At 41.3% G+C, this 16894-nt stretch overlaps 1 protein-coding gene across 2 annotated transcripts; it reads left to right on the top strand.

Annotated features, from left to right (window-relative positions):
* Positions 1 to 101: 101 nt before the first annotated feature.
* On the top strand, positions 102 to 16792 carry atg2b (autophagy related 2B). Of its 2 annotated transcripts, XM_077556376.1 has the most exons (43): positions 102 to 201; positions 714 to 1112; positions 1190 to 1352; positions 1448 to 1600; positions 1696 to 1798; positions 2550 to 2712; positions 2816 to 2995; positions 3106 to 3202; positions 3287 to 3451; positions 4850 to 5001; positions 5139 to 5241; positions 5306 to 5549; positions 5639 to 5801; positions 5898 to 5990; positions 6103 to 6291; positions 7062 to 7335; positions 7420 to 7528; positions 7599 to 7800; positions 7906 to 8048; positions 8952 to 9109; positions 9204 to 9379; positions 9447 to 9597; positions 9678 to 9880; positions 10888 to 10968; positions 11054 to 11160; positions 11382 to 11474; positions 11550 to 11620; positions 11694 to 11770; positions 11846 to 12016; positions 12224 to 12356; positions 12443 to 12642; positions 12881 to 13110; positions 13176 to 13293; positions 13456 to 13647; positions 13732 to 13833; positions 13912 to 13990; positions 14073 to 14274; positions 14366 to 14435; positions 14515 to 14597; positions 14957 to 15078; positions 15267 to 15421; positions 15621 to 15770; positions 15843 to 16792. In XM_077556376.1, exons 2-43 carry the CDS (start codon positions 951 to 953, stop codon positions 16071 to 16073), a joined length of 6213 nt encoding a protein of 2070 aa, XP_077412502.1. In that variant the 5' UTR covers positions 102 to 201; positions 714 to 950; the 3' UTR covers positions 16074 to 16792. The 2 variants fall into 2 exon arrangements, with proteins under 2 accessions (XP_077412502.1, XP_077412511.1); XM_077556385.1 differs by lacking the exon at positions 15843 to 16792 and having other exon boundaries at positions 14957 to 15101; positions 15621 to 15766.
* The last annotated feature ends 102 nt before the right edge of the window (positions 16793 to 16894 follow it).

Here is a 16894-nt window from a genome sequence, read left to right as displayed (position 1 = left end):
GGGATTTTACTGTGTTACAAACATTCCATTGGCTCATTTTATTGATTGAAAGTAGCATAGACCAATCGTACAAGACCTTTTGGGAGCATAGGTTTACTTTGTCCATTCTGCTGCTACAACCTAGCATAAACGATCCGGAACAGTGTGAAGGCTCAGTTGGTGCGGAGTCATGAGAGTGTTTGTAAACAACGCATTTAAAAGGTAATTTAATAGCCACGATAATTTGTTTTCAACTCTGCTCATTCATTTTGTATACTTGCACGCTCCATTTGTTTACATACGTGACTTGGTGACACTGTTCTGACATGCTATGATTAAAAATTAGACTTATGGTGGTTTTTAAGATTTTCAAGTAACTAAACAGCGAGTGTAGTGGTTCAACCTTAGCAACATGTTAGCCGGCGTGATAACGTTGACTGTACTCAATACGTCGATATGCTAGCCAGCTTGATCACTCGTTAGCCCGGCTGATGGTTAGCAATTGGCATGCCTTTGTCTTCTGTCGTGACAGCTCTGCTAACGCAGCAAATGACTGGCAGCATATGTGTCGGCATGCTAAAAGCTATTTCGAAAGTGCGTCTGCTCCCTTTACGATAGGTGAGCTATTATAACGGTCGCGTCTCAAGCTCTAACTGAGCTCTTTTAAGTTGTTATTTAATCAGTGTGATGTAAACATTGTGCGTCAAAGCACTCCGTGTGTTTATTTTGTGCAGGAAACTGGATTCAGAGCCCCGCCTTCACACATCTTTCAGTTTCATCATATCCTCCGTCATCGTGGGATGTGATGTGAAGGATGTCAGAATTCATGTGTTGTGATTTCTTTCAGTGGACGGGATGGAACAATTGATTAATTCCTAACAGTCATCTTGACGAACACATTTTAGCCGAAAAGCTTTAAAAGACCTTACTTTTATCTTTGCACTGTACTTACGTATGCACATTGAGTCAAGATGCCTTGGCCATTTTCCGAGTCCATTAAGAAGCGGGCCTGTCGTTACCTCTTGCATCGGTACCTTGGCAACTTTCTGCAGGAAAAATTGAGTTTGGATCAGCTCAGTTTAGATCTCTATCAAGGCACTGGATCACTGGCACAAGTGCCTCTGGATAAGTGGGTATGTTCATTTAAGAAATTCAATAAACACATAATCACCATTGACTCAAATTGAAGTAAACAAATTTTGCCTTTCAGTCACTCAATGAGCTCCTAGAGACGGCAGATGCTCCCTTTGAGATTATTGCGGGTTTCATCCAGACTATTTCTTTAACCGTCCCATGGGCAGCTTTGCTGCATGACAACTGTGCCCTTGAGGTCAAAGGTTTGGAGATGGTGTTTAGACCAAGGCCAAGAGTAGGTAAGCAGCATTGAAAGTGCTAAAAGTTGAGAAAAGCATGACATCGTGTTTTCATTAATTGCTCTATCTGAAAACTGTGTCATTTTTTTTCCCAGCATCTGGCTCTGAGCCCATGTACTGGTCCAGTTTCATGACGAGCAGCATGCAACTCGCCAAGGAGTGTCTGAGCCAGAAGCTCTCAGATGAAACTGTAGAGAGCTTCCAGCCGTTTGAAGGACTGGAGAAGTTTGCTGAAACAATAGAAACGGGTACGTGATTTGCCGAGGAAGCCTCGGGAACTTGGATAGGTTGATGAGTGGGAAGATGCTTTAAGTAACTGTTGTTTGAATTGTCTCCCATGTAGTTCTGAGAAGAGTCAAAGTGACATTTTTGGATACAGTTCTGAGGGTTGAACACATTCCGGAAAATTCCAAAACTGGAATTGCTCTTGAGGTTCGAATCAGCAAGTAAGTTGGGACACATATTTAAAACAACATTTGTAGCCAATATCTTACCAACCGTTATTTTCTTTCTAAATACAAAGCCAATTCTTAAAAAAAAACATTTAAAAAAGTTAAATTGATAAAAATAAACAACACCTTATGCAAGAGTTGGCGAATTCTTGTGCTCAAGTGTCACATTTTTAAAACTAACAGATAGGCAAAGCTATAATAAAGTTTTGAAATTTGGATTTTTAGTTTAATTTTGTTACTGTACAATTAATTAATTGACTCAATTATTTAATACAATTAATTGTTGCTTAAGATTTTTTAATCAGTGTAATTATGTACTGTACAATTAATTAATTGACTCCATTATTTAATATAATTAATTGTTGCTTAAGATTTTTTAATCAGTGTTTTTAATCTACAATAAATCAATTGACAAATTATTGAGATAAATGGTTTAAAAATAAATAGTTAATAAATTCTGTGAATTACTCCAAGTTAATTACAACATTACTAATATATAGGGGGAAATACAGAAATGAACACAAATAGCTGTAAAAGTAATAACTGGATTCTGCTATTTCGTAGTGCGGCACGTGCCATATATTTTAGTAAGTTATCAAATATGGTTCCTTTTAAGGTTCTGCGTACAGGCTTGAAGAAGTTCTTGACTTAAGTTATGACAGTCATCTGTTTTAGTGCAATTATTTTTTTGATGGGGGGGGCGGGAGTTTTTTTTTTTTTAACTTTGTACCGCTTTTATATCCAGGATTTTTTATTCTGATGAAACTGGGGAGGAGAGCCCAAGTGTGAATGTGCATCAACCAATCACATTCGCACATAAAAAACTACAAATGGAAGGCATCGCTGTATTTTGGGACGAGTTCACTGATGTGTGTCGAGCTGGTTTTAAAACGTCACCACTTCCAACGGTTTGTCTTTTCAGATTCTGCATAAACTAGTTGCATGTACCTGCAGCCAGTCAATAAACGTCCTCTTTTTTTTTTTCTTTTTTTTTTTTTTCTTATTTGACAGGAAACTGAGCCAAAACTCTCTCCCAGCTGGAATCCAAAAATCATTTGCGAGCCTCATCCGCAGTTCACAGAGACTATATCCTCAACAGTACCTTTTCAAGCTGTGCAAGTTGGGAGTCTCTGTGGTAAAATTGAGCTGTCCCTCACACTGAAAAACAACATAGCCATGCCTGGAGCAAAGGTAATTCAATAAATCTGTGTCACGTCTATAAAAATGTTCTGCAATTAGATTTTGGTATTGATATTTATAGACTAGAGGCTGGTAATCTTTTTTTTTTTTTTGCCTTTCAGCTGGATGTTGCCGGGCACATTGACACGCTTCTGATTTTGCTCTCACCACGTCAAGTTCATCTACTTCTAGACTTGTTCGGAGCGTTCTCCTTTGAACGTGAGTGCCTGTTCGTAACTGTAACGGACCTACAGCGCCACTGTATGTTTAACTTTCTGATCATTTGTTTGCTTTTGCATGAAGGTGCACAAGAATGGGCCAAGGACAGAAAAAGTCGACCTATGCAGCAGGAGGATGAATACCGACTCCACATGGAACTAAACCGCTGTCTGAAGAAGGACACTGTAATGGCAGGAGCAGAAGCCGAACTTTTTGAGAGCCAGACGACCCGAACTGTCTCTAGTCGAGGTTTGACTTGAATCTATACTCTACAGTGGAACCGCTAATGTCCAGCACATTTTGTTTTTTTTTCTGAAATTGAAATGATCCGCTCTACTAACTCTTGTTATCTTAAAAATAGTACATGTGTTTTTATATTTTGCAACAGATGTGTTAACCAAGTCAGTAGTCAGGACATAGCACCTTTTTGTTTGAAACAACCCACTGGTCAAGTGAGCAAAAGTATTGGAACATGTGCCTGATGGGTGATTGTAGTGTAGTGTTGCCTTTCAGGTTGATTGTGTAAACATTAGTGCTTGTTTTTGGATTTGGGTTTCACCCAAGCTGGAATTCTGAACTTTTTTTCTCATATTCATCTTTTGACCTGAGACTTTTGTATACAACAAAAACAAAGGAGATGCAATTGCCGTTCCAATACTTTTGGAGGGGACTTATATATTAGTGATGTCAAATTTCTTTAGCGAATTAATCACACTAATTTTTGTAATCGCATTTTTGTTCTTGGAGTGGACTATTTTGCATTAAGCTTGGTTGTCGACTGGTTAGCACATCCGCCTCATAGTGCGGAGGTTGTGGGTTCAAATCTGGGCTTTTGGCCTTCCTATGTCCAGGTACATTCCAAATAAATGAATGAATGATGCGTTTTTAAGTGCTTTGGACACTGTTTGGTGTGGACAAAGCGCAAGTGCACTCAATTTACCATTTTTAATCAAATTGGATTTTTATTTGTTGAACTATGAGGCATTTTATTCAGGAAAAGTACAGTAAGTAACAGATTTGAGTTCATTTGGTACTTGCTTGTTAACTCATTCACTGCCATTGACGCCTATAAACGTAAAAATAATAATTTGAACTATTTCTATTAGTTTAAAAATTTTCCCCACTTTTGTTAAACCTAGACATTTTGTTTTTAATCATCTTTTTTTCTTTTAAAGAAAAGAGTATTAAAAATTAGGGGCGTAAGGGAATTAATTTTTTAAATTGTAATTAATCGCATGACTTCAATAGTTAACTCACGATTAATTACAAATTTTATATCTGTTCTAAATGTCCAATAATTTTTTCTCTAGGTTTTCATACTCTCGTTAACAAAAGTGTGTGTGTGTGTGTGTGTGTGTGGGGGGGGGGGGGGGGTGTTAAACTAATAGAAATAGTTCAAATGAATTTTTGACGTCTAGCGCCGTCAATGGCAGTGAATGAGTTAATGTGAACACAAATAGCAAATCCAGGTACGAGTCCGAGCTCTACCACATTCCAAATTTTTGGGCTGACCAAAGAGGCATTCAATTTTTCTGGTTCCACTGTAAAGTTATTTAAAAAAATATCGTCAAGTGTCAGTTATTACATTGAAGGATTATTCATTTTTTTCTTCTTTTCTTTCTCTAAACAAACCTATGGTTGGAGTAGATGATGTCTTCTTCTCCATGGCTGACATGGACATGTCTCACAGCTTGTCGTCCCTCCCTCCTTTGGGCGAACCTCCTACTGTAGATTTGGACCTGTCACTCAATAGCAACTACTCTGCCTCTCCGGGAGAATCACCGTCAGGAAACATAACTGTAAGTCCAGCGTGTATAATTCCATTAGATCCTGAAAGCAATTTCTAGTGCAGACTACATTGATAACATCAGAACCACTTACAGATTTGATTTGTGAATGTATTCTAATCCGAGTCAATGTGTTTTTCTGGTTTTAGGCCGTGTGGGACGATTACATGGACGTACCGCGACAAAGAGAGAAACAGACTCCCGGAAAGTCCCGAGACTCACAACTCCCTCAAACATTGTTACGACAAACTTGTAAGCGTCCATGTTTGTGTGGTCATGAAATGGAGTCATCCTGATGATCGTGTTCGCTTTTCAGCACATCCTTCCAAAACCCACGGTGACGAGTCGAGGCCAGAGCTGGTGTTAAGTTTGACACTGAGCAGTTTGGCAGTCTCGGTCCTCCACATTGACCCGCTACCACCCCTTGATGCTTCCCCGAGTCCGCTGGGCCCTATGGCTGCGCACTTCTTCAGCATGGTGGGCCCGAGCCACCTCAAACCCGCTGCCTTCCTACAGTCTCGATCAGTCTTTAATCACGCCTGCCCCCAAGATCACCTCAGGTATGTGTCTCCGAAAGTTCACTAGAGGTCATGTTTATAGTGGGGGGGGGCAATACAAATCTTAGAGTGCCATTTTGCTCCATCTGCAGGTTTGTGGGCCAGGGTCTTAAGATAATCTATGAGCACTGTCAGGGAGCCAACCTACGGACTTTTAGCACCGACGTCTCCCTCGATCAAATGGAGCTGCTGGAGTGTCTGTTCCCCTCCGAGAGCATCGCCGGCGGCTCTCAGAGAGGCATTCAATACACTGAGGTCAGCGACGCAACGCTGAGTCCAGCACGTCCTCTGCATGCGCTCTTTGGTGGATGCACAGCATGATACTCACGCATTTCTCTTGTCACAACTCAGCTCCTGACGTTTAGCACTGCAGCCGGTGGCAAAGCACCACTTAGTACCTGCTTTCACCTGCTTTACAAACAGGCTGAGCGCAGAGGCCCCCAGGTAAATGCAAAAAAAAAAAAAAAAAGCAACCTTCACATTTGGTAGTCACATTTATTTACATGTACAGCACTCTTTTCTGAGTGTGAGCTTAGGCTGTGCTTTACATCTGCAGGGTGGCCAGGCGCGACTCAGCACCATCCCCAGAAAAGCTGACGTGCAGGTAGAACTGGGCCCCGTGCGCTCCGAGCTCGACATCAGTATTGTGGACCGTCTCAATTCAGTACTTCAGCCTCAGAAGCTGGCCACCACGGAGATGATGACCTCACACATGTACACGTCCTACAATAAGCATGCCAGCTTGGTAAGAACATTTCCTGAAGAAAAAATGAAAATCTACAGTCGATTTTTGTAAAGTTGAACTTTTGACGCGGTATTTTCTATTCAACTGTATTTGTAAGGTAAAGGTAAGGTAAATTCCACTGATTGTCACACCCAACTAAGTGGGGGTGAAATTCGTTCTCCGCATTTGACCCATCCCCTGAGGGAGCAGTGAGCAGCAATGTTTGCGCTCGGGAATCACATGGTCATCTAACCCCCCAGTTCCAACCCTTTATACTGAGTGTCAAGCAGGGAGGCAATGGGTCCCATTTTTATAGTCTTTGGTATGACCCGGCCGGGGATTGAACCCACAACCTCCCAGTCTCAGGGCGGACACTCTACCACAAGGCCACTGAGTTGGTAAAGTTTAACTTTTGACGCGGTATTTTCTATTCAACTGTATTTGTAGAATATGAGTTAAACAGCAAGATCAAGCCGTTGTTATCCATCTCGGGAGGCGGCCATTTTGCCACTTACTGAAGATCTAATTCTGAATCTGAGCTGTGTTTGGTTGTGTTCTAAGCAACTGTGATGCCATTTCAGTCAACAGCAAGTGGAAAAATGGCCGCCCACTGAGATGAATAAAAACAGCTGGATTTTGCTGCTCAACTTCTATTCCACACATGCAATATTAATCAGAATATCAAGTGCCTGATAATGATTAACTAATCATCACGTGGCTACATCTTGACTTGATTAGTAGTGATTGCCTTTTGTTTCATGATTAATCTCATTAATGTATATTTTTTGCAGCATAAGGCCTTTGCAGAGGTTTTTCTCGATGACAGCCACACCCCTTCCAACTGCCACGTGTCACTGACGGTTAACGCCCCAATACTGGGCCTCGCGGTCCGATTTCCCATTCCCGATCTGCGCTCCGATCAGGAGCGAGGTCCCTGGTTTAAAAAGTCTTTGCAGAAAGAAGTGCTGTACCTGGAGCTGGAAGATGTGGAATTTAAAACCGAATTTAGGGGTGGCAGCACGCCAGATCAAACCAAGATGGAGCTCACCTTCAGGGAGCTCATTGGTATAATAATGTCAAAAGTCTAGAAAGTTTCCATATTATCCACTGAGTCCTCCCTAACGGTTGTCGCCTGTTTCCTTTCCATAGGCAGGTTCCAGGAGGAGCTAGAGCAACCAGCTGCCAGGTTCCTCAGAGTGTCCCACACCATGGACGGAGACATGACAACATCTGAAAGTGTGAAATTTGATTGGCCACGGTATGTTTGACCTCCACATCCTTGTCTGTTTCACGTCGTCTCCCACTGACGGCACACTTCAACACACCAGAGTCGTGTTGAAAATGAACCCCACGGCGGTGCACTCCATCCTCGAACGTGTGACGGCCGAGGATGAAGAAGGCGCGGAGGACAATTTCCTTGAGGAGGAAGAGGAGGAGGGTGCTGCCCACTCACTGAAGGATGTTTGTGACTTTGGGAAACCAGAGCCATCACCCTTTTCTTCCCGGAGGGTTATGTATGAAAATGAAGAGGTAACGTGCCTCAAAGGTTGAAAACCGTTATGCGTCAATATTAATACACAGTTGAGCAGATGATGACAAGTCCATATTTCACCCCCAAAAAAAATTCAATTCCAGATGGTCATACCTGGTGATGTTGCTGAGATGACAGAGTTTCAAGAGAAAACCATGAACAATTCACGCTTTGTCCTTGAGCTGTGTTTCCCCAATGTGCAGTTATCTTTACCCAGCAAAGCATTTTATGAAAAACTACACAACAGGTAATTAATTTTTTTTTTAAAATGCAAGCTGAATAATAAGAGATACTCGAAACTTTCCCCGGATAATGTACCGTTGATATGCCCTCTGAGCAGCATATAAAAGACTATACAGCAATCATGGCCCTGCTATTATGAAAAAGAAACAAAATTAACCCTGGAGAACCCACGGGGTCAAATTCGGCCCCTATAAATTCTGCTACTCAAATAACAAAGACCTTTTTTTTTTTTTTTTTACACATTTAACTTCAAAAGTCCAGAGTGCCACTTCTGACCCCTGCATGGGGCAATCTACTGGATGAATATTGCACTTACATGAGCCAGAGTGGTGGTGACAAGATGGCTAAAATGCAACAAATAAAATAAAAAAATTATATTGTTCAATGTAGCTGTGTATTTGATTGATTATTTTCTTAAATTCTAAATAGTTTACTGGCAGTTTTTGTTATTCTGATTTTTCGAAATGATACCCCTAAATCCCAAAGGGTCAAATTTCGCCCTAATCCTAAATTAGGGAATAAATTGAAAAAAACATTGAAAAAATATATATTTTGGTGTTCAGTGAATTTATAGCTTATATATTTTGATAAATTAGCAACTCTGAGCTAGTTCAAAAAAAAAGGGTTAAAATTGAAAAAAACGTGTATTTTGGTGTTCAGTGAATTTATAGCAGTCATTTAATGTATAATTCATAATTTTCCAACGAAGAAAAGGGTTCTTGGGTTCTCCAGGGTTAAACATTTTTATTGCACGATATGGTCAGTGTAAATTCTTGTCTCTTTGCAAAATAACTGGATGAACTAATAGAAAAAATCATAACTAAGAAGGTCACCAGGATTGAATAATGTCTTGTTTTAACCATATACGTATGTAAGATGTAAAGCATTTGTTTTCACTATATTTCAGGATAAACAATGACCTCCTGCTGTGGGAGCCCACTGCTCCTTCGCCTGTGGAAACAGTCGAAAGCATGCCATATGGTGTCGGTCTCTCTGTCGCCAGTCAGATGATCAACACTTACACTAAGGACAGCTTCACCCAGTTTCGCTCGACTGGGCCTGAGGGTGAGACGACTAAAACCGTTGCTCCTGAATACTGTTTGCAGACTCGAAATTGAAGTGTTAAAACACAGGAGGACTTTTTGTGTTCTGCTTGTAGAAGATAGCAGTGGTTCAGATGAGGAGTACATGCACTACTACTCTGCTTCTTCTGACCGAGGGTTGAGGTCTCACAAGAAGAAAAAGCCCCAAATTCAGAATAAGGGCTCCCAGAGCTTGTTCGCTGCCATTATCAGTGTCAACCATGGCTTGGTTGCGCTTCAAACTAACGCTAAGGTACATTGATTGTCTTTCTTAAAAGTTCCTCTTGTGAAAAGTTGTTTAGATTTTTTTTTTTTTCTAGAAGGAGGATAAAACACTACTGAAAAACAAACACGGGGAATTCTGGCTAGAGGTGAAAAACGCAGTGCTGTTCAGTGTTACGCAACATGAAGGCTTTAAAGACCAGCACTATGTCTGCTTTCACACTACCAATAGTTCCATGTATCATCAAGGTAACCTGCGCTGTTGAATATTGCACTTAATTATAGCTGTATAAATTAACTGATTTCCATTTTTTTGTTAATGTACACAGGACTTGTCGATGGAGGAACCTCCTCGTCAGACGTCAAGCTGCCATTCCGGTCACATCCACACTGGCTGGAACCGACCATCTACCAATCAGAATCATCCCCCGACAGATCATCCACTCCGTCAGAGTGTATTGGCCCAGAGGCCCGTAGTATGGTGTCGGTCGCGGTCAAGATCTCGTCGCAGAATGCCGAACGCAGCGTTAAGGTAGGCCATATTGATTTCCGACTGCTCATAGATCACACCAGTGAGCAGAGGCATGGCTTTTCGGTATTGATGCATTTTAACTCTGGAGAACCCAATAACCCTTTTCTTCTTTGGAAAATTATGAATTATACATTAAATGACTGCTATAAGTTCACTGAACACCAAAATATATGTTTTTTCAATTTTAACCTTTTTTTTTTTTTTTTTTAACTAGTTGCTAATTTATCAAAAAAAAATATATAACATACTCCTAGGCATTCTGCAACATGATATGAAATAGATTAACAAAAAAACACACAATTTTACCATCTGATGTTTGCTGAGAAGAAGGGTTTTGTTTGGGTTGATTTCCAGCTCAACAAAACAGCATATTGCCAGCCATCTTGTCACCACCACTCTGGCTCATGTAAGTGCAATATTCATCCACTAGATGGCCCCATGCAGGGGTCAGAAGTGGCACTCTGGACTTTTGAAGTTAAATTTGTAAAAAAAAAAAAAAGATCTTTGTTATTTAAGTAGCAGAATTTATAGGGGCCAAATTTGACCCCGTGGGTTCTCCAGGGTTATGTGAACATAAATTGCAGAGGGACAAAAGTGTTAACTATATTCAAAGCAGAACGTAGCAGGGGTGACAAATTTAAGGACAAACATCCACTATACGTTTTCTAGGATTAACGGGGGTAAAATAGACGGAAAAGGATCCTGGTGGAAATGTATAGAACAGCGGAGGTGTGCCTACAGGTGGGTCACAAAATTGGCATGCAATATGAGAGATGTAGTAGTGGTGGACATCTGCTTGATCAGAATAGGAGTAAGTAAATCACAATTGTGAATTACTTACCATGCACCTGCTATACACAAACACAGGTGCACACTTTAATTTGACCACTGCGTTTATTATGTACTCTAGTCTACTGTAATGCAAGTCTATAGTATTTAGGCAGGATTTGGCCTTGAATGTGACATTTACGATCAGTTGCATCAATTTGATTCATTTTTGCACACAGGAATTTTTGGTTGCTGTTGGAGTGAGAGGGGCAACAGTCCAGCACAGAGTTGTTCCTCCCAACCTGGGGTGGTATGATCAGGTAGCACCTTTACTCTCATATTAAATGACATATAATTGACTGCATGTATACAGGTGAAAAACAATGACCAATCTGTTTGCACCAGATTGTCGACTTTTTGAATGTTTCCGATGAGCCTGTGTTGGGTTACGCTCCCCCCGCGTCTGTCAGCACCCTACATCTACATTTATGGAACTGTTCTCTTGACTACAGGTAAAGGAGACTTGGTTGGTACTTACGACTTGCCAAATCAATTACCTTTTAGGTTGACTATAATAATATATAATATATAATATAATTATATATTAATTATTTATATTATATATATATAATATATATATTATATTAATTATTAATAATATAATATAATAATATATATGACTATACTTTGCGTGGCTATTCTAACGTGGCTTTTTTTTTTTATCTTTGGACAGGCCTTTTTATTTACCTCTAAGATCACTGCTTGTGGTCGAAACATTTAGCATCTCTAGCAGCGTGTCCCTTGACCACTCTTCCTCAACGCTCAGGTACGACATGACTATGATTTATGAAATCCAAGGTTGTGTTACTGCAGAGGAGTGAAACCAGTAACTCTGTTCCAGGATTATTTTGGACGAAGCTGCTCTGTTCCTCTCGGACAAGTGTAATGCTGTCTCTGTCGATTTAGCACGCGGTAAGTAAGCCCTCGATGAGAAGAACGCGTCACAGGTTTTTAACTTATTCTTGTAATGTTATTTCGGTGCCAGACTATGTCCAAGTGGTAGACATGGGAACGCTGGAACTGCGAATCACAGCTGTCAAACCTGCCGTGGATGGGAAACTGGTAGGCGGGACAAATTCCCAAAGGACTTGAAGGGAGCTCCTATTTTCACTCACTTTCTTGTCGTGTCGTTGATAGTCCGAGCCGAGGTTTGAGCTTCGATGCTCTAGCGACGTCATCCACATCAGAACGTGCGCCGACTCCTGCGCTGCCCTCATGAACCTAATCCAGTACATTGCCAGCTATGGGGATTTGCTGCCTCCTGCAGAGCTGGAGGCCAAGCAAACCAGCGCGACACAAAAAAACAAGGTTAGCAAAGAGACTTTTACTAGTGTCTTTTTTTTGTTTATTTGAAATGCTGTATGTGTACTACTATTTTAGTACAAAGTGTGAGTACATTCTCAACGTCTGCCATTCATAACTAAATTGCACAAAAATACTAAAACTGTTCTTTTATTATTATTTTTTTTTCTAAAACTGTTCATGATGCTTAGTCTTGAGTATCTGTTTGGACAGGCAGAGCTTCCCGGCCGGCTGGTCGCTCAGACTCCGCTGCTTGCTGAGACTGAGCAGCAGATTTTGCAGGATCTGATGAGCGAAGCAATGGAGGAGACTGATGGGCAGCATGCTCCTGTGCTACAACAAAATGGTAACGTTTTGGTTCCCAATGATTCTCCCTCTTGAACTTTTTTTTTTTTTTTATACCATACTGTTAATATTCGGTCAATTTTGCAGGTGCCCACGAGGAGAGGAAACGTGATCATGAGCCCCCTCGCTCTGACTTGTTCCTGTTCCCAGATGAGAGTGGGAATTGCGTCCAGGATGTCAGCCCCACGTACCCCATCCTCCACTCTCCTCTCATCACTCCTGTTCCCAGCCTGGCACAGGAGACTGATGACTTTTGTATTCTGGAGACGCCCGGTTCCAGGGCAGAGGTCAGTAACTGTTGTTTGTATCATAGCGTGATGTGTTTTGGATGTGTAGTAGCCATAAAAAATACTCGGCCAAATTGAATTTATTATTATTATTATTATTTTCATACAGACCCAAAATATGCTTAATTTGTTTTTTTCACCCATTCAAAGTTTTTTATTTATTTATAAATGATAATAACTTAAGGTACCTAATTTGAGCAGCTCAATCTTTCTCTACAAACCTTACAATATGTTTCAGGATGTGGATCAGGAGCCGGTCATAAAGCTGCTGACGTCGGAGCCGGTGCAAATCAAATACGATCACTTCAGTCAGCCTCTGGACGGAAGCGATTCCAGTCGCGGAGCCTTGAATTTTCCCGTTCCGGAGGTGCGTTACCTCGTCAAGGAGATCTCCATCGTGTGGCACCTTTATGGTGGCAAAGATTTTGGCCGCGTAACGTTCACAGCTTCTCCTGCCAGAAGCCGGGGGTGAGTTAAGAATGTTTGTGGTAACTGTGTAAGATTTGTCAATTTCCCCTCTCTTTGCAATTTAGGACTACTCCCCACAGTTCCCCCTCCCAAACACCAGTTCGGCAGGCCAGAGTTTCTGGACGCACCGGGGGCGGAAAAGGAAGAAACCCTGATGTCCTGATGGAGATTCAACTCAGCAAAGTAATTTTTTTTCACTTATTTTCTCCTTCAGGAAGGTAAAAGTAAGGTAACCTAATTATTATAAACCTTATATAGTGGTTGGTTGATTTTTGTCACATGCTGTATCATGAATTTTAATCCCTTTTTTTCCTGAGCCATTGACCACGCTGTTTTCACCCTCAGGTGAGATTTCAACATGAGGTGTACCCGCATGACCAGGAAACCTCTGGATCTCCGGCAGATCAGCCCGTATCTCGCCAGGTGTTTGTTGTCCAAGACTTGGAGATCCGAGACAGGCTGGCGAGCTCCCAGATGAACAAGTTCCTTTACTTGTACTCCAGTAAAGAAATGCCCCGCAAGGCTCATTCTAACATGGTGAGGGGAAAAAAAACAGCACGTAGAATCACCTGCTGAAGCCTCACGCTGCCGTTTGGTAACTTTCCGCTTTCTGGTGCTTAGTTGACGGTCAAGGCACTGCACATGTGTCCTGAATCCGGCCAGGCTCCACAAGAGTGCTGCTTACGGGTTTCCCTGATGCCTCTGCGCCTCAATATTGATCAGGTAAAGCATGTTTGTTTTTGTGTGCTGAAATGACAGAAAATAGCAAACATGATAGTCCTTTGTTTTATTTCTTTGAAGGATGCGCTCTTCTTCCTGAAAGACTTTTTCACTAGTCTTTCCACAGAAGTGGAGTTTTTCTCCCCGCCTAGCCAAGATGGTAAATGATTCAACTTCCTCCTCAATAAGCTCCTCGAGATGACTTTCTAATTGCCTGACTAAAGCGTTTCATCCCGCTACAGTGAGCATGTCCATGAAGAAAGCCCCGGAGATCTCATGCAGCTTCTCCAAGCACGCTGGCCCCAACCAGGACCCGGCACCCATCATCTCGGTGCCTGCACAGAGACATTTGAGCCAAAACGGTTTCGCCGTGTGTGGCCGGGAGGAGGCCGGTGACAGTGACACATCGACCGCTTTGTTCTCCGACCAGCCCATATTCTTTAGGTTGCTGCCAGATAGATTCAATAAATCAAAAAAAGATCAAAAGGCCTCGACAGAGTCTTCTAATTGACTTTTGTTGTTGTTGTTGACACAGGGAGTTCAGATTCACCTCTGAGGTTCCCATTCGCTTGGATTATCATGGAAAACATGTCTCATTGGAGCAGGTACTGAACCTTAACCAGGCTTTGAATTCATTCCACTCATTGTTAGTTGACTGATCACCATTCACTGTTTTTCTCCCAGGGAACATTTTCAGGAATCATTATCGGTTTGACGCAGCTGAACTGTTCAGAGCTCAAACTGAGACAGCTGTGCTACCGACAAGGGTATGCATTTTTTCTAAATGACAATGGCAAAAATTAATTGACAACAAATCAATTATTAAATGAATCTATAATTATTTTTGAGAAAGAATCGATTGTTTAGAGATCCAGAGAAAATACAAGTTTTTTTTTCTCGGAATATATATATATATATATATATATATATATATATATATATATATATATATATATATATATATATATATATATATATATATATTAGTGTAAAGGATGACAATTTATATAGTAAATTAAAAGAAATAGTCAAATTTAAAAATGCAAGCCATAACATGCTACTTGAGTACTGTAATTCTCTTTTACATGTTGTTGTTTTTTTTTCCCCCCTTGGGAATGTTTTGTAGCTTATTAGGTGTGGATAAGCTCTTTTCCTATGCAATTAATGAGTGGCTTAACGACATCAAGAAAAACCAGCTTCCAGGCCTGCTGGGTGGTGTGGGGCCCATTCACTCCCTGGTCCAGCTGGGTAAATATCACCTTCTATTGCATGTATGTGCTTCCATTCGCTTGTTGTTGTAATTAATGAAAGCTGTTGGCCCGAGCGCACCACTTAGAGTAATTGATACCTTGTAAATACATTTCCAAGCTATATCCTGTTGGCTGGATATGAACTCTGTTAGGCCATGCAGTCCAGTGCATAAATGTTGTGTTCAGTTCAGGGATTTCGAGACTTGGTGTGGCTCCCAATCGAGCAGTACAGGAAGGACGGTCGCATCGTGCGCGGCTTCCAGCGTGGCACCGCCTCCTTCGGAACATCCACCGCTATGGCCGCCCTAGAGCTCACCAACAGGATGGTGCGGACCATTCAGGTAAACCTCAATTTTGATTGTCTAAATCTGATATTTTTGACTGTCCGTTTACATGTGCATTTGAAAGCGACACATAACCCATTTAATGTTGATCCACATTTGGAAGAGTCCTGATTCTTACCTGAAAATATTTGATGATTCTATAGAATTGTGTCATGCAATGTAAATCCAGCAACAAAAAATTTGTTGTGCATTTCAGGCAGCAGCAGAGACGGCTTATGACATGGTGTCTCCGGTAGCAAATGAGAGAGACTCAAAGAGGGTAAAACGGTTCTCACACTACGGACTGGCTCATCAGCCGGTTGACCTGAGAGAAGGTGTAGCGAAAGCCTACACAGTGGTGAAAGAGGTAAACAACTGAGGTTGCGTATTCACGCACCAGTCACGTTTCTTAACGGCAAATTGTTGTTGTCCTCGCCAGGGAATCACAGACACGGCACTGACCATCTACGACACGGCCACCCGGGAACATGAACAACGCGGCATGACCGGAGCAGTGGGCGGGGTTCTCCGTCAGTTGCCGCCCGCCGTGGTCAAACCCCTCATTATGGCCACGGAAGCCACCTCCAACGTCTTGGGTGGCATGAGGAACCAGATTCACCCCGATGCCCGCCAGGAGGAGTCTCAAAAGTGGAGGCAGGGCGAGGAGTAATGGAGGAGAACATCTGTCCCGGTGTAAATAAACATCATCTCATGACTGTTGAGCTCACCTGTTCCCTCACCAGTGCCTTCATGTTCATGTTGAATCAAAGGGACGTATTCAAAGCATATCTGTATCGGATTATGTCATGTTTTAGGAAAGGTGCAGCATCTAAACATGTCATTATTAATACATATTTATAAGTTGTTCTATTATTACTAATATCTCACTTGTGACCCTGGATTGAAAGTACATGTACTGTATGTGGACTTGGGTATTTACTGTAAATAGTCTCATTTGTACCATTTCATGCAAATTATGAAGAAGAGTGTACAATGTAATACAGTTGTGTGGAATTAACAGCACTTTTGAGGAACTTGAAGGGTTACTGCTTGCCTAAAGAAATGATGCACAGTACGGGGCAGCTTTTTAATTTATTTATTTTTTTTTTTGTGGGTAAATAAATATCCAGCTGTCAACATTGTCAGGTTTCCACTTGTAGCTGCTTTTATTGTTAAAACCAAATTTTGGGATCTATTCAATTATGTTGATCCAAAGTCTTAAGATATTACTCATATATTATTTTGTAATGTCTAGTAATTGTATATGTTTTTCTTCGCCATGGGCTGCGCTCAGCTTGTTGGAAGTAACTATTGTACATAGATGTACAGTTCGTTCTTGACTTTGTATAATAAAGCATGAGTGGAAGATTAAAAACGTATAATGTTAAACAGGAATTGTGCCATTTATGCGAATGCAATCGAAATCCAACATTGTCGCTGACACTGCAGCTCTCACACAAATCTGTGACTCCCGTTTGAATCGAAAAATGA

The sequence above is a fragment of the Vanacampus margaritifer genome, chromosome 1 (assembly GCF_051991255.1).
Source record: "Vanacampus margaritifer isolate UIUO_Vmar chromosome 1, RoL_Vmar_1.0, whole genome shotgun sequence".
Taxonomy (NCBI): domain Eukaryota; kingdom Metazoa; phylum Chordata; class Actinopteri; order Syngnathiformes; family Syngnathidae; genus Vanacampus; species Vanacampus margaritifer.
The sequence above is the reverse complement of the archived record's forward strand: the minus strand, read 5'-3'. Positions and strand labels throughout refer to the sequence as shown.